At 38.5% G+C, this 23,882-nt stretch overlaps 1 protein-coding gene across 3 annotated transcripts in view; it reads right to left on the bottom strand.

The window, feature by feature from the left end:
• Positions 1–6,942: 6,942 nt before the first annotated feature.
• Positions 6,943–23,882, bottom strand: part of sema3b (sema domain, immunoglobulin domain (Ig), short basic domain, secreted, (semaphorin) 3B) — a 101,071-nt gene continuing 84,131 nt past the window's right edge. For 2 of the 3 annotated variants that reach the window (XM_012866775.3, XM_012866776.3), the window contains exons 7-18: positions 23,070–23,189; positions 22,821–22,963; positions 22,604–22,718; positions 20,504–20,573; positions 20,205–20,352; positions 18,823–19,042; positions 18,648–18,739; positions 17,462–17,503; positions 16,934–17,091; positions 16,773–16,828; positions 14,254–14,393; positions 6,943–12,082 (exon numbers count right to left, since the gene is read on the bottom strand). In XM_012866775.3, the coding sequence (XP_012722229.1) occupies positions 11,570–12,082; positions 14,254–14,393; positions 16,773–16,828; positions 16,934–17,091; positions 17,462–17,503; positions 18,648–18,739; positions 18,823–19,042; positions 20,205–20,352; positions 20,504–20,573; positions 22,604–22,718; positions 22,821–22,963; positions 23,070–23,189 (1,817 nt within the window). In that variant the 3' untranslated portion in view covers positions 6,943–11,569. The remainder of the gene's footprint in view (positions 12,083–14,253; positions 14,394–16,772; positions 16,829–16,933; positions 17,092–17,461; positions 17,504–18,647; positions 18,740–18,822; positions 19,043–20,204; positions 20,353–20,503; positions 20,574–22,603; positions 22,719–22,820; positions 22,964–23,069; positions 23,190–23,882) is intronic. The other variant, XM_012866777.3, reaches the window with a different exon arrangement.

Below are 23,882 nucleotides of genomic sequence, written 5' to 3'. Positions count from 1 at the left end.
CTCAACCTCACAGGGGGTATTTTGTCTGATACATTCATGCAATTGCAAGTAATTTACGTTGTCTGTGTTTTTTCGACCCAAACATATAAATCTTACCTGATACTAAGGACTATTTGCACACTTTAGCTTCTCAGGAAGTGTTGTTGGTGCATTCAAATTGAACATTATGTCTATTTTTGTGTCTGTGTGTTATGTGCAAATCTGTGTGAATTCTGAGCTTGTTCCTCACCAAAACTTCATCATGGTCACATAAAGACAATAAAGATTCTTTATTCTTGTTGTAACAGGTACACAAACTGGCAAATAACCCTATTTAGCATGTCAAAAAAACATATCAGTTGCAGCTTACAAAGGTCTCAGCAGGCAGTCTTAGAATTTAAAGGGGAAGTCCGGTCAACAAGGAAAAATCAGGGTATCATTAGCTATAACTAAAACTAATACGTTTGTGGTTATTTAATGAACTTATCTTTAATCAATAAGAAAATAAAAACATAAATTGTCGTCTGAATCACTGTGTATGGGGGCTGACATTACTGCCCATATTTGGGTAGTAAGGGGCGTTTGACATCACATCCTGGGGCGTGGAAAAGCGGAAGCGGCGACAGCGTTTCTCTCCGCTTTCCATGCAAAGTCAATAGGAGCCGTTCTACATAGCTGCGATCATCAATAATTTTTTCGGATTTCCAGAGGACTTCACCACTGACATTCCTAGGAGCTATTGCTGAAGCAACAATGCCCACGTGCATGGTCGTTGGATGTTCCAACACAACTGGTAAAAGTGGAAAAAACATTGCTTATTTCAACTTCCCGATTCATGAGCCACCGGGCTCGGTGCTGGATTGCCAACTTGAACAGAGCGGATTTGCCATCTAACTTCTGGCCAGAGAGAAAACACGTCATATGCAGTGACCATTTTGAAGAAGAATGTTTTGAACATGACATGAGAGCGAGGATTTTTGGTAAGTTATTTTTTATTTTAGAATTTTTTTATTTAGAATTTGCGGGGATGGTCACCGAGCAGAGGGGCGGAGGGATACCACATGTGATGTGATATCCCTCCGCCCCAGCATGTGCTGGAACGCTCTTATATTTTAATATTTATACAATAATTACCACCTGCCCTTTTTACTAGAGGGCAAATATATAACTTAAGTCACTTCAGCGCGATCTCTCCTCCGCTGTGTGTGTGGTTGTGTGCGCTCAGCTGCAGCGCCGGCAAAGCCGTGCTGCGGCGGAGCGCGCACACACACACACACACACACGCGCGCGTGTATACATATATACTGTAGGACCCGACTGAGTTTGCACTGGAAATAGGTACGCTGGATTCCGTCAAAAGTCCGGTTTCTGTCAAGAAACTCTTCTAAAAAAATCCATATCGCTGTCAGATGATGATAGCTCCACGGAACTCTCACTGTCACTAAGTACTTCATCACTCTCTGCTTCGTACAGAGCACCAGTCGTCGCCATCTTGGAAAATAGTGACAAACAGAGCGTTGAAACTTGCTCAACTGCGGGTCCGCCGAGTGACGTCAAAAAATGGGAGGTGACAGTACTATTCTTGACCAAGATGGATTCCTCCACATAAACATGATTAAATGAAAATTATTCATAATTAAAAAAACGTATAATTTTTTGCACAGTATGTAGTAGTTTTATATTTAAAGTACTTTCAGCAGTTTGAATTCTGATTTTGACCGGACTTCTCCTTTAACAAACCATGAAAACCATGAAACAGGGTAAACAAGAACAAACTGTGTTTGAACCAATAAACTTCTACTTTACAAAATGACTAAACATCCAAATACTTTACTTCACAAAGACTTGAAAATATTTGAACCTTTTTAAATTTTACTAGTAACAACTAAAGTATATCTCTAAACCTAACATGCAAAGTTAGCCTTTCTTCTTCTTAATCAATAAATTAACACTTCCAGGACCTTTGAAGGGTTATGAGGCTTGGATTCATTGCAGAGGTACAGACAGAGGTAAGTCATTTAGACAACAAACCCCACAATACAAATTAAAACATCAGTTTTTCACAACTTATTTCAAAGGTTAGCTAAAACATTCCTTGTTGCTCATTTAATTGTTTGTTTTGTACACGGGACAGACCTTCATCAGTGCCAGCTGTGAAAAAGCTGCCAAAGCACAACCACACACTAACAATACCTCAGTTTGTTTCACATCATGTAACTATTTAAAGATGACTTACTATTTAATTATCATTTAGAAGAACCTTACATGAACCAACACTTAAACTCAAACATAACACTGGGATGTTTCTACGCAGTCGAAAAGATGTAACAGGATAATTTAACACTGCAGAAACGTCGCTCTTAGCATTGCTCTGGAACTCTCGCTACTTACTTACCATTCAGAAACTGTTTGTCAGGTTTTCAGGAGCTGGACCCAAGTGCAGACAAAAGCTTGGGAGGTGCATGATGAGTTGAAGATGATTTATTTAATTAAAGAACATTTGCAGCCATTTTCATGTGTATTAAGTGAGTGCAAACATTGAGTTGGGGGGGGGGGGGGCTCAGCCAGCTACAGCTTATTTGTATTAAATTGACAGAGCCCTAAAAACAGCTTATTCTGATAGGAGCTTAAAATAAAGTAGATGAAACTGGGAAGGTGAAATCTTATCTGAGAAATAATTTGTGCTAAAAATGTTTTGCATAGTCCATATTCCTATCCTAAATGTTTAAAAGGAAGCATAATAGGTCAGCTTTAATTTAATGTGATATTCAAAACAAAGCAATACATGCATTTCAATACAAGTAATGAAGACCTACATTACAATCCTGAAAGGTATATTGTTGAGCGTGCTGCATGAGCATGAGGTGCCAGGAATGCTTTTAAGGGCTTTTCAGTTCTTGTTTACCCAACGCAAAAGTTGTGTCCGCAGTCCTGGCAAAAGTGAATTGCCCCATTTCTTGAATCCTAGTTAGGAGTCCATGGACAGTATCTCAAGGCACAGTCACAAAGAAGATGGTGTATGTTTGGGAGCCTCAGGGTCCCATCTTTATATTTTCACTTCTCTCATACTGGCCACTTCATTGAATGTCTACATCTTGAGACTTCACTGAATGTGAAGTAGCCAGGATGAGGGTCAGCTTCGACCTAGACTCTAAAGGTCAGTCTTTGCCTCAAGTGATGGAGGATGGAGCAGATCGCTGTGTGGATTCGGGACTCATCTAGAGTAAAGTGTGGGCGCTCTATATGTTGTAATGAACATGGAGGACATGAGCACAAAAAGCTCTAATTCATGTTATGTCTGTTACAACCCTAACTTATGGTCATAAGGTATGGCTCCTGACAAAAAGTACAAGATTCCAGCACCAAGTGGCTGAAACGAGCTTTCTCCAAATAGAAACAGGTTGAGGAGCCCAGTCCTCTGGAGAGAGTTTGAAGTAGAGCTCCTGCTTATCCTTATGAAAATGAGACAGCTGAGATGGTTCGGGCACCTGATAAGAGTGCCTATCAGACAACACCCTCCAGATGTAGCCGACTAAGACAAGACCCAGACATTGGTTGGAAGACTACTACCTGGGAAACACCTTTAGATTCTTAGAATAAGCTAGGCAGTGTTACAGAGAAGAGAGGATGTATGGGTTTCCTTATAGCACCCAATCACACCCAATAGATGAGTATTTAATGACAACTTTTTTTTATTGAATCATTGAATTACTCTTAGTCTGACTCTACATTGCAGGTCAGTCTCTGCCTGAAGTAGTTTCAGCATCTGTGTCTTCTTCATTAGTGATGGTGTGATTGAGATGGGAGATGGACAGATTGATTAGGGCTTTATCTTCGTCAGTGGGTCCTGTCATGGTAAAGAAAAAGGTGAGTCAAAAAGCAAAGCTCTCCAATTTACCAGTCTGTCTACCTTTTGACCCTCAAAACAAATGTCAAAAGAAAAGATTGAATGATGACAGCTAAAGGGAGCATGTAAAAAGCTAATAATAATGGACCAAACCATGTGGTACCCAACAGGTTAAAAAGGTGATCTTAGAGGTGAAGTTGTTTGCCACAACAGAAAAACTTCTTCCCAAATAAATAAAAAGAAAACCAATCCAGTGCAGCACCAGAAATACCAGCTTAACCACTTAAACTATTCAGTAACATGTCAAGGATAATATTATCAAAGACTGCATTGCGCTGTACCGATCTGTTTTGGTGAAGAGAGAGCTGAGCCAAAAGTGAAGCTCTAGATTTACCGGTCGATCTACGTTCCTACCCTCATCTATGGTCACGAGCTTTGGGTCGTGTCCGAAAGAACGAGATCCTGGATACAAGCGGCTGAAATGAGTTTTCTCCGTAGTGTGTCTGGGCTCTCCTTTAGCGATAGGGTGAGGAGCTCAGTCATCCGGGGAGGACTCAGAGTAGAGCCGCTGCTCCTCCATGTCGAGAGGAGCCAGTTGAGGTGGCTCGGGCATCTGGTCAGGATGCCTCCTGGACGCCTCCCTGGTGAGGTGTTCCGGGCACGTCCCACCGGGAGGAGGCCCAGAGGAAGACCCAGGACACGCTGGAGGGACTATGTCTCTCGGCTGGCCTGGGAACGCCTTGGGATTCCTTCGGAGGAGTTGGCCCAAGTGGCCAGGGAGAGGGACGTCTGGGCCTCCCTACTGAAGCTGCTACCCCCGCAACCCGACCCTGGATAAGTGGAAGAAAACGGACGGACGGACTGAGGCTGCATTGAGATGAAGAAACATATTATGAAACAGTTCCCTGCAACAGAAGCTATTAAAAGATCGCTTACCTTCAAATGACCTGTTTCAGCAGAGTTCAGTTTTTGAAAGTGAGACTGAAAAGGCTAAAAAATCTGCAACTTGCATAGATCTGAACTTTCCACAACTTTTTTTTACTAATTTACACAAACAATGCAGCTTTGAAATATCACAAAAAATTACCAATATAGCTGACATTAAGATCAGATTTCTTTAGTACTAGTAGTTACCTGAGCATGTTTAAAATAGGATGGAATGCAACTGTGCCTCAGTGGTAATATCTGTAAGGATCACAATGAGGATTTCATTTTTCTAAGAAATTTAGATAAGGCATCAACTGAAATTGTTCCTCCAGACACTGAGGACTATCAACATAAGAGAAGGAACTCAGGGAGATTTTTTGATTTCAGGTCAATTACCTTAATCATGAAATGATTAAGAAATATGTTGCAGTCATAACCAGAAAATATTAATTACTATGTATAGATTAATTATTCACAGAGTGTCACGATCTCAGCACTGATGCCTGGTCTGATCACTCATTTCACACACCTGCTCAGCTCCGCCCAGTTCCTCATTACCTGTTCATCTGATTCACCTGCATTAGTCAGCATAAATTCAGCCTTCAGACCAGACATCAGTGCCAGATCATTTAGCCTTTGGTGAGATTTGTCCAGCTTTCTTTTTTGAATGACCTGTTGATAAATTGCCTCCGGATTCTGGGCCAGCCTGAACACAGAACCTGTTTTTTCCTGCCTATTCTGACTGCCTGCCTGTTTTGCCTGAACTGAGTCTGTTCCTGGATTACCTGAGTTTGCCGGATCGCTGCCTGTGTTTGTCTGATTGTTTGTGTACCGTCCTGGACTGTTTTTGACCTCAGAGTCTGCCTGTCCTCGTCCAACCTGTCTGCTGCACTGTGTACCGACCTTGCACAGTTATTCTGACCACCGAGCCTGTCTGTCCCTGTCTTGCCATTCTGATAGTTATTAAACCTTCTTAATCGTACCTGCTGTCTGGTTTGAATACTGAGTCCTCTGTCTTGGTTTCATGACACAGAGTGATATATTCCAAAGTCATGTTTCTGTTACTTTTGAATATTTTGCCTTAAAGCAAATGACAATCCGGTGTTCAGTTTGTCAGAAAATTTGAAAGTTTAACAACTTCAATAAAAATAGAAAATTTTAACATAGAAATCTTGTCACTGTGTAAGAGTCTATATAATATTTGGTAAGACGACTGACTTGACAGTTGTCCAGCAGACAGTCACTGTTTGAACAAGGGTAAATCTTAAGTTTTAGAGCATTTACATGCTACTGACAAGCTTTATAGATAGGCTGATTTCATATTCCAGGAGCATGTGGTACCTGGCCACCATGACAAAACTATCAATTCCTGCTTTAATGATGATGGTATCCCAGTGTTTGCCAGCAAACTCTCCTGACTTAAACCCCACAAAGAATCTAAGGAGAATTGTCAAGAGGAAGCTGTGAAACACCACAGCCAAAAACACACACAAGACAAAGAAAACCTGGACTTCCTTAACATCTTAGCAGCTCACAGGCTGATTACCTCCATGCCACGCTGCACTCACAAAGTATGACTGCTTATACTGTAAAGTACATGGATGTATTTTTCAGTTGGCCAAAGTTTTTGTGTCATACATTTTTTTAAATTATGGGTTGGTGGTGTATGTAATGGCTTATTTTTCAGAGTATGAAACTGATATATAATACGCGTAATTCAATTTTGCATTTGAGATACTGAAATAAATTAACTGTCTGATGGTATTCTAATTTATTGATACAAATGTGTGGATTTGAAACCTATGCAGGCTTTTTGTGATGGTTTATAGAATTCCGTCCAGGGGCGTGAATGTTATATACCCATACCTTCTCTTTTTTTATTTAAAAAACCCAACACCCTGCAGTGTAGATCGACTGGTAGTATGAAATAACGATAGGCATGAAAGTGCAACTTTATTTACATGGATGTTTTGTCCTGGCTCTAATTAGGAGTCCACTGAGATAGGCCTCGCCCACTTTAACAAAATAATTATTGGATAGAGAAAATGTAAATGTGTGTAGGCAAAGCAATTGTATACTGACTTAATGCTGGCCAGAGTATCTTGTTGTATTAATTTAACCAATAAACACAGTTTCAACATTAAATGGGGATTAAAATGAGCATGGGGTTCAAAAAAGTCAATCAAATCTTAAATTAACTGCATATTTTTATTGTATTAATCAAAAAATCTGACATGACGTTTCACAAAGACCCGGAAATATTACAGTACACCACATTAACTTTGGCCTTTGACCTCAGACCTTCAGCTACAGACCTCCCTACACACCACTGTACCTTTGCCATTATATACAGAGCTCTGTTGTCCACAAAAACTGTTAGACAGAGGACACAAATCGAGCAGTTTACTCTTGCACACAGACACACACATTCAGTCAACGTACAAACACAAAAGCATCTCCTTGTAAGCTTTTGAAAAACAACACATCACATAGAAAAGGATATATGAGGAAGTTTTGGAACAGAGGGCTTTTAGAACAACAAAAGACTTTCATTGGATACTGTCTCCAGAAAAAAGCTTTTCCATTGGCTGCAAAGTACAACAAAAAAATGCTAAGGACATGTCCTTGTCAACAGAACATGAACACTACAGAAATAAATCTACATTTATAAAAGGGAAACAATCCATAACATCTCAGCTTATCTTTCCACATAAATACATAGGAATATCATTGTGCTTTCTTTACCACTCGTTCTCCCTTGTCACCATGTCATTGTCAAATGCATTAGCCACAAACCTTAGTCATGCAAGTTCAAGCACAAAACAACAGCTGGCTGAAAAGGGATACTCTGGCATGTTTGACACCTCTGCTGGTTCAGAATTATTTGGTGCTGACCTGGCCGATGCACTGATCTGCTGCATCCTTAACCAATTAAGGTCTGTTTTGCTTTAACAATACAGTCAGACTTGTCCTCTTCGATATGCTGTCAAAATGCAGAGTGTCCCTTTTTAGAGGCGTCATCATTCAGTTTAGTTCAAAGAGTTAATTACACATCTATAACGAAGGTACATAAATAACAATGACAATGATATCATACATCTAAAACCCCCACACAGACTCGAGTTGTACTGCCTTGCTTTTAACTGGGATGAATGCACTAAATTATGATAATTTGATTAAAACCATGATATTTGGTGGTAGCAGCACAAAACAAAGCAAATGATACATAAAAGATTTTATGAATGTAAAACATAAACACGTTTTATCTATCAAGACCCACCACTTTCTTTCTTGCATACAAGTTATGATATATCAAAGTACCACAGAAAGGCTCCTCATCTGAGCCTGTTCGAGCAGTGAACACTGGGGGACAGGCTAAGCACACCATGTTAGCACAAACAACCAACAAATGTGGTTTCTTTACAAATAAAACACCTAGAGATTAAGACATCAAAAAGGAAGACCTTACAGTCCTAACTGTTTAACTAGAGATGACATCCTTAAGCAGCAATCAACAATCTAATTGACTGTAACACTACATGAGAAGTGATTACAAACAGTGTAGGATTTTTTTACTCTTTTCACAACCTGTAGAAAATGTATTGTGAGAAATTCACCGTGCCGAACCAAGAATCGTCTACTCACTTCACATCGCTTGCATATCTATGTATCACTAACAATTTAGGATTAAACAGTGTAAAAATGTAGTACCACTTAGAATACAAAAAAACCTTAGTCTCACTCATAAATATCATGCTAATGTATATATAAATATATGTTTATACCGTACTGTAGCCCACAAATATGGGTTGTCATATTTTGAGTCTGCTTAAATCTTTCCCCATTCTTCTGACCTTGCTTACCATATTTATCCCTTTCCCCACAAACCATTATATTTAAGATTTATCTTCAATACAAAACAATGCAGGATAGTTTAAAAAATAGATATAGTTTAAACAAGTGTGGTTCTGAAAAAATGTTTTTAACTGGTTTTATATTTTTAATGCAGATGATCCCACTTGCTCTGAGCTCTAATTTAATTTCTAATTGTGTTTTCAAATCATGTTTTATTATTAACTAATTTATTATTGATGCAAACATCTGTAAACATCTTATTGTCAGCCCACTTTATGGAATGTGAGTACATTTTTTACCACTCTCTCACAAGTGGTTTCAAACTGCAATGCAATGCAATAACCACATTCTAGTTATGTCCTGTTCATAACTAAGACCATATGTACTGACTGAAGTAGGAGTTCCAAGCAGAGATACACTGAGTGATGGTCTGGTGATCAATACTGGTCCATTTTCAGCTTGACCAGCTCAAGCATTGACCAATAGGTCTGAAACTTGAAATCCAATATTTTTTTGTCAGTGAATGCACAATGCCAATCACAGTCTTTTGTGTGCAAGTTGTGAAGGAAGAACAGTCAGGTTTGCTATCTTAGTGTCTGTAAAGTGTTGAAAAATGAACTAAGTTAAACCAAAGAAGGTGTAAGAAGCTATCAAAAAAATAAGAACTATTCAACAGGCGACAGGAGACTTCTCTGCTGCATATTGAGGATGCTACTTAAAGAAAGCAATGCATAGAGGAAGAAATAGATCACAGCAAAGTTGCTTTACATTGGCCACTGGAGATTTTTAACTAAGCCACTGATGAAAGATGTTAAATGTTGGCAGCTTTCTTTGGAATCTTAGAGTTAAACTATGGGTCTGTATTTCTGGGAAAATCACAGAGATGGCCGTTATGGTAATTTTAACTTTGTTCACCTGCCTTGTAGCGAAGGTGCTTTAGCCAGTTATAAAGTTAGTTTGAAAAAAACATTGTATAACCTGGTTTGACAGTGACTGCTCTTTTACAAAGCGTATGAAATTGCCTTAACTCCTATCATAAATAAGATTGCTCAAGACAGAAGGGTTAAAATAGTAATATTTAGAATCTTGGTTATTATAGTTCTTAAGGAACATTTCCACCCCAGGAACCTTCTCCAAGAACCAGGGTACGAGCCATTATTACCCCCTGCAATTGCGCTACATTTACCAACGTAAAAAGAAATGACCAGGGTAGAAAATACTCCAAAAATAGCTTCGTATCAGGAGCTACTATTACTCTAAGTACTTGTGACTTTTGAGTAGATTTTGGTCGAAGGAGATGCTAAGTATTATAAAATGGTTTATAGTATGATTATAATGTCAAACATAACATTAAAATATTCTTAAGCTCATACATACTGTTGATTTTAACTGTAATGTATTTTTAAGTAATGTGTGTACAGCTGTCAGAGGTGAGGGGGGAAGTAAATTAATTGAAAGCAATATTTGATGCTTTTAAACCATCTATGTGCTGTGGCACAAATAAAAACAACTGCAATCACCATGAATCCAGATCTTTTACAGATGAAGTACTGAAATTATTGTAATTTTGTTATTGCATAAACCTTGTAACATTACCAAAGACTTCAGTCTAAAATGCCAGGTGGCAATCCTGACTGGGGGTGTCTCGCCTCTTCTTTTACCTGAAAAGGGATAGGCTACAAAACAGACGTGTGGCCACAAACTCCATGTAAATTGTTTTATCAGTTACACCTTATCATGGACTTTGTCGTGACAGGATAAATAGACGTATTTTATTGCTGAAGATTGAGGCTTTTAATTCCTAGATGGAACGACTATCCCACTCAGCCACTGAGTGAAACCTCAGTAGACACTCCTGCAGTGCAAGCAGTTACCACTCACTGTTTGTTCATCTAACAGCCATGTTCCACAGTCGAAATACTTGAATAAAATTGGCCAGGGTAAACAAAGGTTATCAGAAAAATATGATCTCAAAATATTATTCTCGTAGAAAATGTTCTTGGTCTAATCAAAAGATGCCTTTAAAAATATTTTGGAATCTGCAAAAATTGGTATTGGCAAATTAAAGCTTTACAGATTGGGAAGTGGCCAAAAAACCCTGATCGTTGCATCTCTTGTTTGAAGTCGGCTGTTTTTGCTGACATACCCCAAAGTTTCCATGGAAACAGTTCCAAAAATAAAACAGATTTAAGAATCCAACCTGACTACAAATTTATAACTTTTTTACAAAAAAAAATGTTGTGCTCCACAGGTGCTGGCATCTCTTTATGGCTCTACTGTGTAATTTGCACAAAACACAATTAGTGATAATGAAGAGGGGACCACAGAAAGATGTGCATAATTTACACAGGTTCTTACAAATGTTAATACAACATGCATGTATAATATTCATTGTATTTTTTTTTTTCAGTTAAAGACTATATTTTTGCATTGTGTTCCAGTTGTCACTTTTTCCATTCTGTCCACACTGAAGTCACTTAAAGAAATGTTATACCTTGATGAGAGTTTACCCAAACCTTTGGGACTGTTCATGAGTAATGCTGTCCAGAAAGTAACATAGATGATCCACTAACCATTAAAGTAGTGTAGATGGCTTGTAGGAAAAGTTTGAGATGCGTGTGTCAGTTTATTGCCTCCTCATAAGGGTGAGTTTCTTCTCGAGCATTTGCTAGTACACTTGATTATCCTAGTGAAGCAGTATAAAGGGATCGTGCAGAATCAGTTTGGGCAGTAAGGCAGCACATGCAGGAAGGGTCACAGGGATGAGGAATCATGGGAATGGTGTACCATATAGTGGTGGCATCCATAGATAAATAAACACAATACTGGAGGTGCTGTGTGTGTATGTGTCTGTGCATGTCTTTATATGTGAATTTGTATGTGTTAACACCTCCTTAAGTGTCTGGTCTTTCAGTTACTTTCTTCCATTCTCTTCCCTCCCTCTTTTTCATCTCTTCATCATTATTCCCCTGCACTGCGTGGCGCCCGAGGGCTTGATTTCCCGTCGTGGGTCCTGCGGTTTCTCCCCTTTCTGATCTCCTGGAGATGCTTCCACTTCTTATTGGCTGGTCGGACATCAGGACCCAAAGGTAGGATCTCCTTCCGTGGAGAAGGAAAACTCTTTGCCGCCTGGTCAGCATCAGCGTGCTTCCGTGCCCAGACTTGCTCACAAATCTGGTCGACAGTGCTGAGGTTAGGGTGGTCCACCAACTGCATGAAGTCCCGGTACCAAAGCTTTTGATTGGTCAGTGAGGGACCACCTCGGCTGCGGGGATCTAGTCGGGCAGGAGCATCAGAGGGTAGCTTGGAGATGGAGGAAGATGTTGATGGTACAACTTCTAAGGTGATGCCCAGCAACGTCTGGGTGAATCCATGCTCCATAGCATGGCACTGGTAGACACCAACATCCCTCTTTAGGACTCGACGAATCAGGAGGCCCCTGTCTGTCTGGAGGATACGCTCATCAAGACGTACCTGGAGGCAAAAATATATATAATTCAGCTCTGAATGTCTAATACCATTTCTCTATCTGACTGTACCAAAAGACACTTCAGTATATACAGAGGCTTGCAGAAGTTTCCATATCTCTTGATCTTTTTCAGGTTATGTCACATTACGCCCACGATCTTTAATGTATTTTATATAGATTTTATGTGACAGGCTAACACAAAGAAGTAAACAGTTTGAAAGTGATTGGAAAATTACAGATACTTGTTAAATGTTTTATAATTGAAAAGTGTTTCAGTTTTAAATCTCTTTTTGTTGACACTTTTGAAGAACCACCTTTTGCTGCAATGACAGCTTTACGTCTTGTTGGGTACATTTTAATCCTATATAGTATTAAGATTCGGGCTAAAACATGCTCTTTAGGTAAAGCTTTTAGTTAGAGTGACCCCGAGTTATATCTGTGGTTATGTAAAGCAGGTTTAGGATATTAGAGGTTATACTGACAACTAGTCCTTGCTGGCCTAATTTAGACTTTTATTCTCCAGTTATACATTATCTGCAGTTGTTGCTGCCATTAAGTTTATGTTCTGTCTTTGTATTTTCTCTCCATACAAGGCAAATCTGGCCTGCCGTTTATGTGTAGTTTTCATCCCGTATTTAGCTACGTATGTTTCTGTCCAAGAGGATGCCCCTAAAAGAGCAGCCGCTGCTGCTGCTTTCTCTGTTTATGGAACAGACTCCTAGACCAGCACAAACATGTTTTTGTGCGTCAGAACATTAGGCCTTGCAGATTACAGTTCGCACTGATCCGTGTTCTCCTGGAGTTTTTTTTCTGGCTTAAAGCAAGTCATTCCTGTCCATTTTCACCACATCCCTTGTTCAGGGGGAGAGATTGCTGCAAACCCAACAACTTAATGTAATCAGCCAAGTTTTCTTAAAGGGAAAGTGCACAACTAATTTCTTAGTCTTACTCTTAGACAATTTTATTGTCATTTTGTATTTACAGAGTGCATACAGAATGAATTTTTGTTGCATACAGTTTATGACAGTATAATGAGATTGGAGTTGGAATAAGATAACATTACAATATAAAGTGCAGCAGTGACAAGAAAATGTGGCTTCTAATTAGCAAAAATCAAGTATTCCTTTTATAAATACATATTGTGGTAAAGTGTAATAACCTCACATCAAAAATGAAAGTGTTCTCATAACTTAGAATTAGTAGTTTATAAATACATAGGTGCTGGTACACCCACTGGGAGGCGCCATGTTACAGAGGTTGCAGGCTTCCTACTGGACAGGTAAGTTAATTTAAAACAACAGTGAAGTTTATTTTTGCTGTTATGTTAGAAACAGGTCAGTGTAGAGCAGCAGCTACTCTCTCCTGGCAGAAACGGGTCGTTTTGTTCGCCTCCTTCAGAAATTAGCCCACAAAAACGCAACTCACAGAATTTGCAAGCGACTTTAGAAAAAAACAAGCGGTCCCAAAAACAGTCCCAAAAATCATTTCACATGATGACCGTAGCTATTAGCAGTAGCTAATACGTGGAGGACATGTTTACACTGTCACACTTATTATACTCCGAGGCTTCCGTAGCAGTTCTTACAGCAAAGATGTTTGCAATTCTTTCCCCAGTGTGTGAAAATCTTACACACTGGTGCTTTAAGACAAAACTTTTTTTTTATCAGCTTTACTTTTCCTTCCACTTCGCAATTAGTCACTATTTGTTAAAGGTCTTTCAATAATTCTGACTAAATACAATGAAGTTGAATATTGAAGCATAACACAAGGTGGAAATGTTCAAAGGGGTATTGATGTTTCTGCAAAGTGCTGTATATGCAAAATGATGAATTCGTCCATCACACATGAAAAATATACTTGAACATAACTATATCAAGTCATGCTACTAACAATGGTCCTATATTTGGACCCAAATTCTAAATCCTTTTCTGTAGTCAGGTTTTGAAAATGCTCATAAGAAACCAAACATGCCCATAAATGTTTTTACATTTTCAAATCATGCACTTATAAAAGTCAACCTTGCTGTTGCCCATTTACGTTACTATTACTGATAAAGTTACTTATATTATGTTTTTCAGATGTCATGGGAGATGCATCAACAAAAGACAAATCACAGAAATTAGAGCAATCGCAATAAACCAGAGGATTAATTTCATAATTTAATATGAACACACACCTCTTCTCGGGGGTTCTGTGGATGTTTCTGGTAGGTCCAGGTGACTCTGGCCTGAAGCGATTTGGGAATACACTCCAAGAAAGTGCTGCTTCCCTCAACTCCATACAACTTCTTCTCTGCAACATGATGCTTGTGGTGGTCTGAAGGGGGCAGCAGAGACAAATATATAAAGGGTTTGCTTTATCTGATACAATGCCTTGTGAGCATAGGCCTATCCTTACCTTGGCCTGTGTTTTTTGTCAGGACATTTTAATAACAAAGTCTACTTATGTATGGAAGTTAATGTGTAATAGGAAACTAACAATTCCTCTTTGTGTTCTTATTATCATTATTTATCAGGACTTAGTGAGTTAATCTGAATATTTGTTTACGTGTTGCAACTCCTAATGTCCTCACAGTACTTGATGACACCTTGTGCTCCAAATCTGCAGCTAAAAGGCATGAAAGAAGAAAGAAACTACAGAGTTAGCAGTACTGGCATGCTGCTCAAAGAGGGAACAATGGTGTGCAACCTGCCAAGCAGACCAATCTGGACTATGGGGCCAGTCCAGTCACATCAGAGACAATTATGCTGACCTTCATTAGTTTTACTCGCCTTGCTTGCCACATGATGTAATCGTATTACCCAGGAGCTCTTTCAGTCGGAGCGATTAGCCTGACTTAGTTATAGTGCAGAAACACAGATAGGTGCAGAATGCTTGCTTTGTGGTCTGGAAGGATGTGTGTCACCAAAGGTGAAGTGTTTTGGCTGTTTTGCTGTGAGGACTGTAAGATGTCAAATACCAATAGTTTACAGATGTCTAAGATGTTTTTTCCCCTGACAAATTAACAATTTTTTTTTCTCCAAAAAAACAACTAATTAACATCTTAATAAACAGGGCTGTTGTTATATTAATAGGCAATTATTTTTCAATTTATCAAAGGGCAGTCTTTTTTTTTTTAAATAAAGAGCTGTGCAGTTGCTGTTGGTATTTGAAGTAAGAAAGGAAGTAGTTCTAAAGTTAACAGTGTCAACTAATAAAAGACTGCTCTGCAACACTGTTCAGTCTGGCATTATTTAGCAGTGATTTGTAGTCGCCATCTGGCTTTATGTTAGATCTGCGATACTGTGCCACGTCTGTTTATATCTGCTCATTGTGTCCATTGCTGCGGTTCTATTTAGGCTCAAAAAGGACCATCAAAACACTATCAGGATGGAGGCTTGGTGTATATAACCTTATCTAACGGCTGTGGGTCTTTTTTTTTACAAGCATATAATGTGGCTATGTACCTTTAAAATGTGTTGTTGTTAAGACTAAACTGGCACATTAGTTGATCAAACAATTCTTATAACATTCAGTTATTAAAGCATCAAAGAAGCCCAAACCAATTTTGAGAATATGGTGGAGAAAAGAAATTGACAGAAAATTAATTGTAAGCACAAGTGTAGCACTACTGGCAAAATATTAACTGCAAACTACAATGTAGCTGCTATCTGTTATGAGGCTTCCTTTCAGGGATAAAGGGCTGTTTTATTTTATTTTTTTGCCTGAAACGGGACTTATCAAGCCTGAACTGGGCAATTCTAAACTGAACAAACGTCCTTTAAAACACAGAGAGTCTGCAACGCCTTAGACTGGAAATGTGTTTATAGTGGTGAGGACAGCGGAGAGGACCATCGGGACAGTGCTTACTTTCACCCGTGACACTGCTAGCATACGCTGCCTGACCATGACTCAGACAACCATGAAAGACCCCTTCCACCACTATCATGGACTGTTCACCTTGTTGCCCTCTGGCAAAAGGTTCAGCAAGTAAGACAACCAGATACAACAACAGCTTCATTCCACATGTCATAAGACTGCTAAACTCCCAATAACCCCACCCATACATACAAAACTAGTCACTTTAATGGATCACAGTGAACTCCATTGCACCAACTATACTATCTGCATGACCATTGTTGCAATACATTCTGCTCCTATGCACACAGTACTTGCACTATTCATATGGTCATATACATAGCTTTTCTGTACATCAAAAAAATAATCTTTTTTGGTTTGCTGCTACATTCTGAACAAATGACAAATCCTTATTTTTATGTTTCTCTGGTGCCTTCTGTTTTTTATTTGCAGCCTTGCAACAAAATATTGCTCAAATGTACATTGTGAATGTACAACTGAATGACAATAAAGCCTGTCTAAATCTAAGTCTAAGATTTGTGATTTCTGACATCTTTATTTTGAAAACACAAATAGAGGATTGCCTTAGAATTTGAAAAGAAAAGAAAATTGCAATATGTGGGGTCCTCAAAATGTATTCTGACTGAAATATTCTAAAATAAATACAGTCTTTAAAAATAATTGTTTGTCATTAGGGAAACCATTAGTCTTTTTGTAAAAAAAAAAACAAAATCTAAATTTTCCTGGAAATATTGCAAAAATCTGCACTACTCTTATTCTCTTAAACCCTATATCCTGTATCCATTCTAATAACATTTAACTGTGCCGCTTTCTGCTGTATGAGTGCTGTAATATTACCTCCTGAGCAAAGGGTGTTGGGGTCGCCATTCCTGACATCCTGGCGGCGGAAACGTCTGAAAGGAAAAATAAAATTATTATAGTGATTTCCGCTTATGTGAAAATTTATTTTTGTTTTTATTAATTCCTCTGCATATGTTTGTCAAAGACTCGTCACAGACCTCTTTGTATTTGGCAGGTAGCGAGTACAGGATGTTCCATCCCAAGCGCAGTAAGGGTCTCGGGCCAGGCAGCACTCAGCACAAGCCTTCCCATAAACGCTGCAGCGGTGCAGAGGCACTTGGGCAATTCCTGTGTCCGAGCCGACATACAGCTGTTGCTGTGAAACAGGCAGAGACAAGTTGGAAACTTTTGACAAAAAGGCTTGAAGAATGTTTGCCTATCTGAGTTAGAAACAGCTAGAGCTGGTATCTGTCATAAATCAAGCTGGTTTGTTCTCTGTAAAAGTGCCGAGTTTGATAATTTATGATGCCTTTAGGTGATTTAACGTGCACTTTCTTTGACCATTCTGATTTAGTGTGGCTTATACGGCTTTCTTTTTTCTGTTGGTTTTTTTCACCCTATCATCCTGGGTTGTCATCTTGTCAACATTTTCTTGTCTTTCCAAAATTATTAATTACTGCGGCAAAAATCATATGAGTATCATTTTTAATGATATTACGGGTTTTGGAGTATCAAAGTAAACTTACCCGTTTGGAAGAGATTTGCATGTTGATGACAGATGATGCATCCTGAAGAAAGGAAGAATGGATAAAATATTAGTTTCCTAGAAATAGATTATTTCCCCTAAAGAAAAGAAATACAGTTACTACAACAGAATGCGATTTCTTTTTTCAAATATTAACCTTCGTGAAGATGTTCAGTGTCAAGCAAAACGTTTTATTGTACTGCAAGATGACTGTAAAAAAGTTAAACTTCAAATTCTTCTATTTTGAAAGAATAGATACTATCATGTTCCGTACTAATAACTATCAGCCTTTTTGCTTAGGGACTGAGACAAATGAGCAACTGAATTTGTAACAGTGTTTTTACCTTTTGCATCCTCTATGTGTGTAGCACCACTATGGGATGTTGTGAGAAAGAAAACCAATTGTAAACTGTAGATGAACTTATAGAGCTTGATTAGTATGACAGAGAGTGTCCCTAAATGTTTTAATATCTACATTATTGTAGAGCAGATAGGCAATCACAAGTAAAATGCAAAATAATAATGCATAGACAGGTGGGACTTTCAGCTGCTTCCATTCACTACCTGTTGGTTTTATACAGTCACTTCACAGTTAAGCGTTTTTTTAAGCAGTTGTTGAGAGAAATGGGTCAAAATAACATTATCTACCTGAATGCTGTCAGTATTGTAGCTGTTTTTAACTCTTTTTTTTATTTTTCACCAATGTGGCAAAAGGCACTATGACATTTAATCCCTGGATAGGGTGGCAGTCTGTTAAGTCTCCAATCTACTGCGTCTTAAAAAAACGTTCTCCTGATTTCCTTGTCCACATTAGATAAATAATGTCAATCTTTACCTTATAAATTCTCATTCAAAGTGAAAACTTTACGGTCACTGCATTCTTCTTTTGGTACCACTGTGTAATGGACTAATACCTGAGTTTGTTGTTCTAAATATAATATTATCTGTGTTTGGCAACTTTGCGTTCTTGATTGTTTTGACTTTGTTTTGACTTTGTTTTCCTTCATTCATTCGTCTTGACATCAAATGTAATATAACTGTACAAAATCTGAATGCAATTAAAAGTAAGATGGAAAAATTAACCCCAATCATGTTAAAGAAAAATGAGAGGACAGTTGATGTTATGTAAAAATCAGGTATATTTCTTACTTAATGCACAATATATTACATTTTAATAGTATTCTTACTTTGAAGACCTCTAGCTCTTCCAGTAAAAGTTCTTCCATGTTGTTCCAGCTCTCCTTGGGAACACTGATCACCTTTAGTACTGTCCCTTTGTCTGAAATACCACATGCGGATTATCTTACCATCATTTTAATTTTATTTAAGAGTAAAGGAAGAGAAAACTGTTTGTGTACCTACCTGTGCCGATGAACATGACATCATACTGTCCATCAGCGGCATTGACTCTGTCCACCGCTATCTGTGTGAAGCTGTAGTCTACATTGGTTCTAACAAAAACAGGTCGTCGACTCATGGGGTACACAGGGTTGTACATCAGAGGGTGGTGACGTGCAAACTGGATCACATCATCTGGGAAACCCTTTGTGGATTCAAAACTCCCAAATGTCTTACTGGGACACTGATGGAAGGAGAGTTACAAGTTAGTTTCCAGCAGCATTTTGCAACAACTTGCTAAAACATGAAAATAACATTGCCATGACTGTAGTTATCCATTCCATACAAACATATTTTAGCTTTAGCTTTTTAAAAGTGAAATAATAAACTCATCAGCATTTCAGTTGGTTAAAAATGCATCACGCCACTGTCCAGCAGGGCACAGTGAGGTCATTATGGCATGAGGGACTTGGAAGAGAATTACTTCAGGTCAGAGTCCAGCTTCCCTCTTTCATTAAAATTCCAGCCCTGGAATTTCTGAATACTTAGCTACACAATAGCACCTTTGGACATCTCAGGTTAAACCTAATTAGGTTATTACTTATGTGCTTTTTTATGAAGAAATTCAACTCATTTAATTTGGTGCAGATTGACTGCTTGATCAAGGTTGTGTGTCTAAAATTGAAATCAGAGAAGATTCAGTTTTACATGATTTTTGTTGTATTCCTAAACTATAATTTCTATACTAATGTCGCAGCATGTCTAGCTCTGCTGTGGCAGTTTCAGATGAAGTTCAGCGTGAACAAATCCTGCTGACTGAATGCTTCTGTGGTTAGTGGAGTGTGAAACCCATATTGATTGCGAAAAGTTTAGCATGGAAAATGGTTTGGTCGTTTTGTAGTACATAACTGAGCACTGTAGTGCTTACTAATCTAAAAGTATTAAATGAAATTGCAATAAAAAAGTCTATTTAAATAAATTTGTTTTGCTGATTTGTAAGTATACTATACAGTATGTAGCAACTGTAATAACTGTATGTACATACACTACTCATCTCTGTACTTGAACGCAACCAACAATATTTTAGCTGACCAAAGAATTGGGGAAGAACTACCACTAAACTGTTGAAGTCGTTCCTGTCACTTACAGTTGACACTTATATGTTTGTTTGTTTCGTTGTTTTGATCTGAAATAACCCTGATTTGCCTAAAGGATTAGAAAACAGATGCTTTAACCATGATGCAACACAGGAATAGGAACATGCTAAATTTGACGGAAAAAACATTCTCATTGTGGTAAATCATACAGACATACACTTGCCTCAATGGACTTTTATTATTTTACTTGTCACCGTTGGATATTTTTACAGTGTCTCCTTTGTTTTATCATTGTGGTTATTAACATACCATTCCTGGGCGGGGATAGGGTACTTTTCCCTGGAAAGGGACCCATTGGTAGTTAGGCCCCTCTTTGTGTGCAAAGGGCCCCAGGAAGGCCCTCCGGATGTCATTCATGGAGTAAAGACACACAGCTGAGCCTTTAAATACACTGCTGCTGGGGGGACAAGGGGAGCAGGGTTAGATACAACAAACACACTCATAACATGCATGCACTTTGCTTCCTTGCCATTCGCTTTCTCTAATGCGCATACTCACACACTCACTCTTGTGCATAAACAAACATGCGCATGTGGCTAGACTCTGACCTGGAAGTGGAGAAGACAGTGTACACCAGAGGGTTCTTTCTGTCCCTCGTCTGCAGCAAGAACACATCCCCTGAGGACAGACAGACACAGACAGTCGGGTCAGGTGGTGGTAGCCCAAGGGTCAAAGGTTGGCCAAAAGATAAACAAAGCCCTATGGACATGTCTAACCACTTTAAAGAGACGTTTCGCTGATTGGTGGGGGTCATGACATGAAACAGAATCCTCTGCAGCCTAATGCGGATGTCAGCAAACTCAATTTGGCTCTTAAACTAAGATGTAAAACATTTCACCGTTACAGGTATAACAAAAGGTTTACAAATTAAGTGGTCCATTTTTTGGCAGATACTGTAAGTTTTGTAGATTTCCAAGACAGCTTTACAGCGAAACCCTTTCTATTTTTGGCCTCAGGTATAGTCTCAAGCTTATCATCAAGGTAAGAGACCCATCGTTCACACTGAGAAATGTGAATGACAGGTGTAGCCTAAGGTGGGGTTAGGTTTTGAGCAAAGTCTTCCACTTAGTTAACCTTTCACTCCGTCATGAGATGTGCAAAAAGGCATATCATATTATAGCCCAGAGAAAGGTTCAGACACTTATCAGAAGCATCTTGAAACTCCTGCAGCAGCTAGGAAAACCACATGACTACAGATCTGAAAAAATATTACATAATAAAAAGTCTTACACTTAAGAATTTTGGAGAATACGAAATGTTAGCCAATAATATAAGATGCATTTTGATAAAGCGATGTTATTGGTGTATTGCATAATAATGAGTGACAAATCTAGCCGTTTGTGAATTAGATATTAAAATGCTGTTTCAGTCAGCTGGTATTCTCCTTTGTTGTGTCCACTGCAGAGTATTGTACATAGGGTGTAAATGATATGTTTTGAGGGATTTTATTTTGAATCAATGAATGTTCAGCGAGTTGTGGTTTAGAAAGTTTCTGTCTTAGAGAAATAGTTAAAGTTTTTTATCCAGCTTTGATTTTAGTTTAATAACTAATGCTAGTTAAGTAAAACTTAAGAGCTTCTGACCATCATGCTAATATTTTGCTCCATCAACAGATTCTCCATCATATTTATTTAGCACCCAAAAATGTTAATTGTACTAAGATGTGCAATTTGCATGAATGTCCAAACAAACACTCCCTGAGAAGCTAAACGTGTTCAAATAAACATTAGCATGTGAGAGGCAGATTAATAATTCTCGGATCAAGAATGCATGGAACCAGTGTCATTTTTAAACATGTAAACAGGCTTTGAAATGCATAACTTCTACTTAGTATTTAAAATATTCTGGATTCAAATCCATTACAGGTGTTCAAATTAGTGTGCTGATTGTACTGGTTAAATTGTAATTAATAAATGATCCTGCAAAGACTTTACTTTAAGCCAGATGAACAAAATGTATCTAAAAATAAGGAAGATTAGTTTAATTTAGATTTTCATTTTATTTCCATTGTTTTGAGCTCTTTCAGGAACAGGAAATAGAAGGACTGAATTATTGTAACATACAATGTCAAGCATCATTAGCACTACTATAAATCTATTTGGCTCTTTAAATTAATCACATTTTTATTTTAGACTTTACTTTGAACATGGATTATTTAAATCTGCACACTGAAAGGCAATCTGTGATCAAGATTATAAATCCAGGTGGAATTATCACATTTCTGTAACATTGTTTCCATTTACACCACCAGAATGTGTTTCTGGGTAGAAATCCAGAGGTAAGGGATGGAAACTAATAAATCATCCAATTTTTCTTCCCTCTCTTTAGCTTTTTTTTAAAGCCATAAAACTATCCCATTACTTAAATTGTACTATAGATGTACAATGGAAACTGGAAACATAAATGTTATTCCATATATCTAATGTTTCATTTTTGTTTTACTGATTGCAATTTGTGGGACAAAAGTTGATGCAATGAAATCAGGTTAACCTCCTTCATGATTAAATTAACATACTACAAGTTTTATTTGAGTTTCCTGGAGAACCTGGACTTATTTTGTATGTTACATCATACTTGACCTGGAAAAGTCCTGAATGGATAGTTTCATTTGAGTATTGCTGCCCCAGACTTTGACGAACTAGACTTACGCAGCTCATCAAAGTACGTGTCACTGCCATCAGCTCCTGGTACTGAGCAAATCAGGCGGGTCTTGAGGAAGGTTGTCCACTTGTTCACCAGACTTCTCTGTCCACCCATGTCATTCTGACAAAAAAAAGTTCTCAGTTATGATCTGATTTTGCTTAAACATTACAGCCTTTAACCAAATTTTTCACATGGTTGGATGTTAATCAAGGGATCTCTCACCCTGCACAACTGTCCAATGCGGGAGTAAGTTGACTTTCCCAGACCCTGAGCTTCAACCGCTGTCTCCCGGAAGAAGAAAAATATCTTGTCATCATCTGGATTTTCACTCTCAGGGACCCAAAAGGAACCGACAAACTTTGGTTCTGGTTGGCAGAATTAAAGAAAGGTAGCACAGTGTGAGTCATCACACCATGTTGTCCCATGGGGGTGCGTGATGCTTCTTAACCAAACAAACAAAAGGACACACACCACTGAGCCAGCGTGAGTCGTGCTGTTCGGTGCGAATGGAGGGACGTTTCCCCAGACTCCTGAATATAGTGAAGTCCCGTCCCATTAAATCTGTGGCTACACCAGCATAAAGCTCGTCACCTGGGAAACAGAAATAATGTTAAGTCTTTGCCAGTGAAGGTACTTGTAAAAGTATTCATACCCGTTGACCCCTTTTAATTTTTTTATCTTGTGTCAAATTACAACAACTAACATCAACTTGTTTTCAACAAGTGACAGACCAACCTAAAGTAATACATAGTTGTGAAATGTGGTTTTCAAATAAAAAAACTGAAGAGTGAGGCATCTTCAAGCTTTCCTTGGTCAATACTTTATGGACCCACCTTTCACTGTGATTATAGCTACAATCCCTTTGAATAGTATGTCTCCCAAATATCTTTGTATATAAAGAAACTAAAGGTTTTGCCCACTCTTTGCAAAATATTTCCAGCTCAGTCATATTAAATGGAGAACGCCTTAGTTGGAATTAGATCTGGACTTTGACTAAGCCATTCTAACACATACATATGTTTTGATCTAAACCATTAAGGTTCTGGCTGGATGTTTAGGGCAGTTTTCTTCCTCAAAGGTTGAACCTCCTCAACCTTGAGTCGGTTGCAGCCTTCCATCTACTCTTTCCATGTTTCCTGTCCAGGATGAGGAAACACATACCCACAGCATGATGCTGCCACCATGTTTTACCATGGGGTTGGTGTTTTCCGGCGGACGTGCCTTGTTGGCTTTCCACCTCACATCAACTCAGTTAGGCAAAAAAGTTACAATTTTGTTTCACCT

The sequence above is a fragment of the Fundulus heteroclitus genome, chromosome 1, assembly GCF_011125445.2.
Source record: "Fundulus heteroclitus isolate FHET01 chromosome 1, MU-UCD_Fhet_4.1, whole genome shotgun sequence".
Classification (NCBI taxonomy): domain Eukaryota; kingdom Metazoa; phylum Chordata; class Actinopteri; order Cyprinodontiformes; family Fundulidae; genus Fundulus; species Fundulus heteroclitus.
The sequence above is the reverse complement of the archived record's forward strand: the minus strand, read 5'-3'. Positions and strand labels throughout refer to the sequence as shown.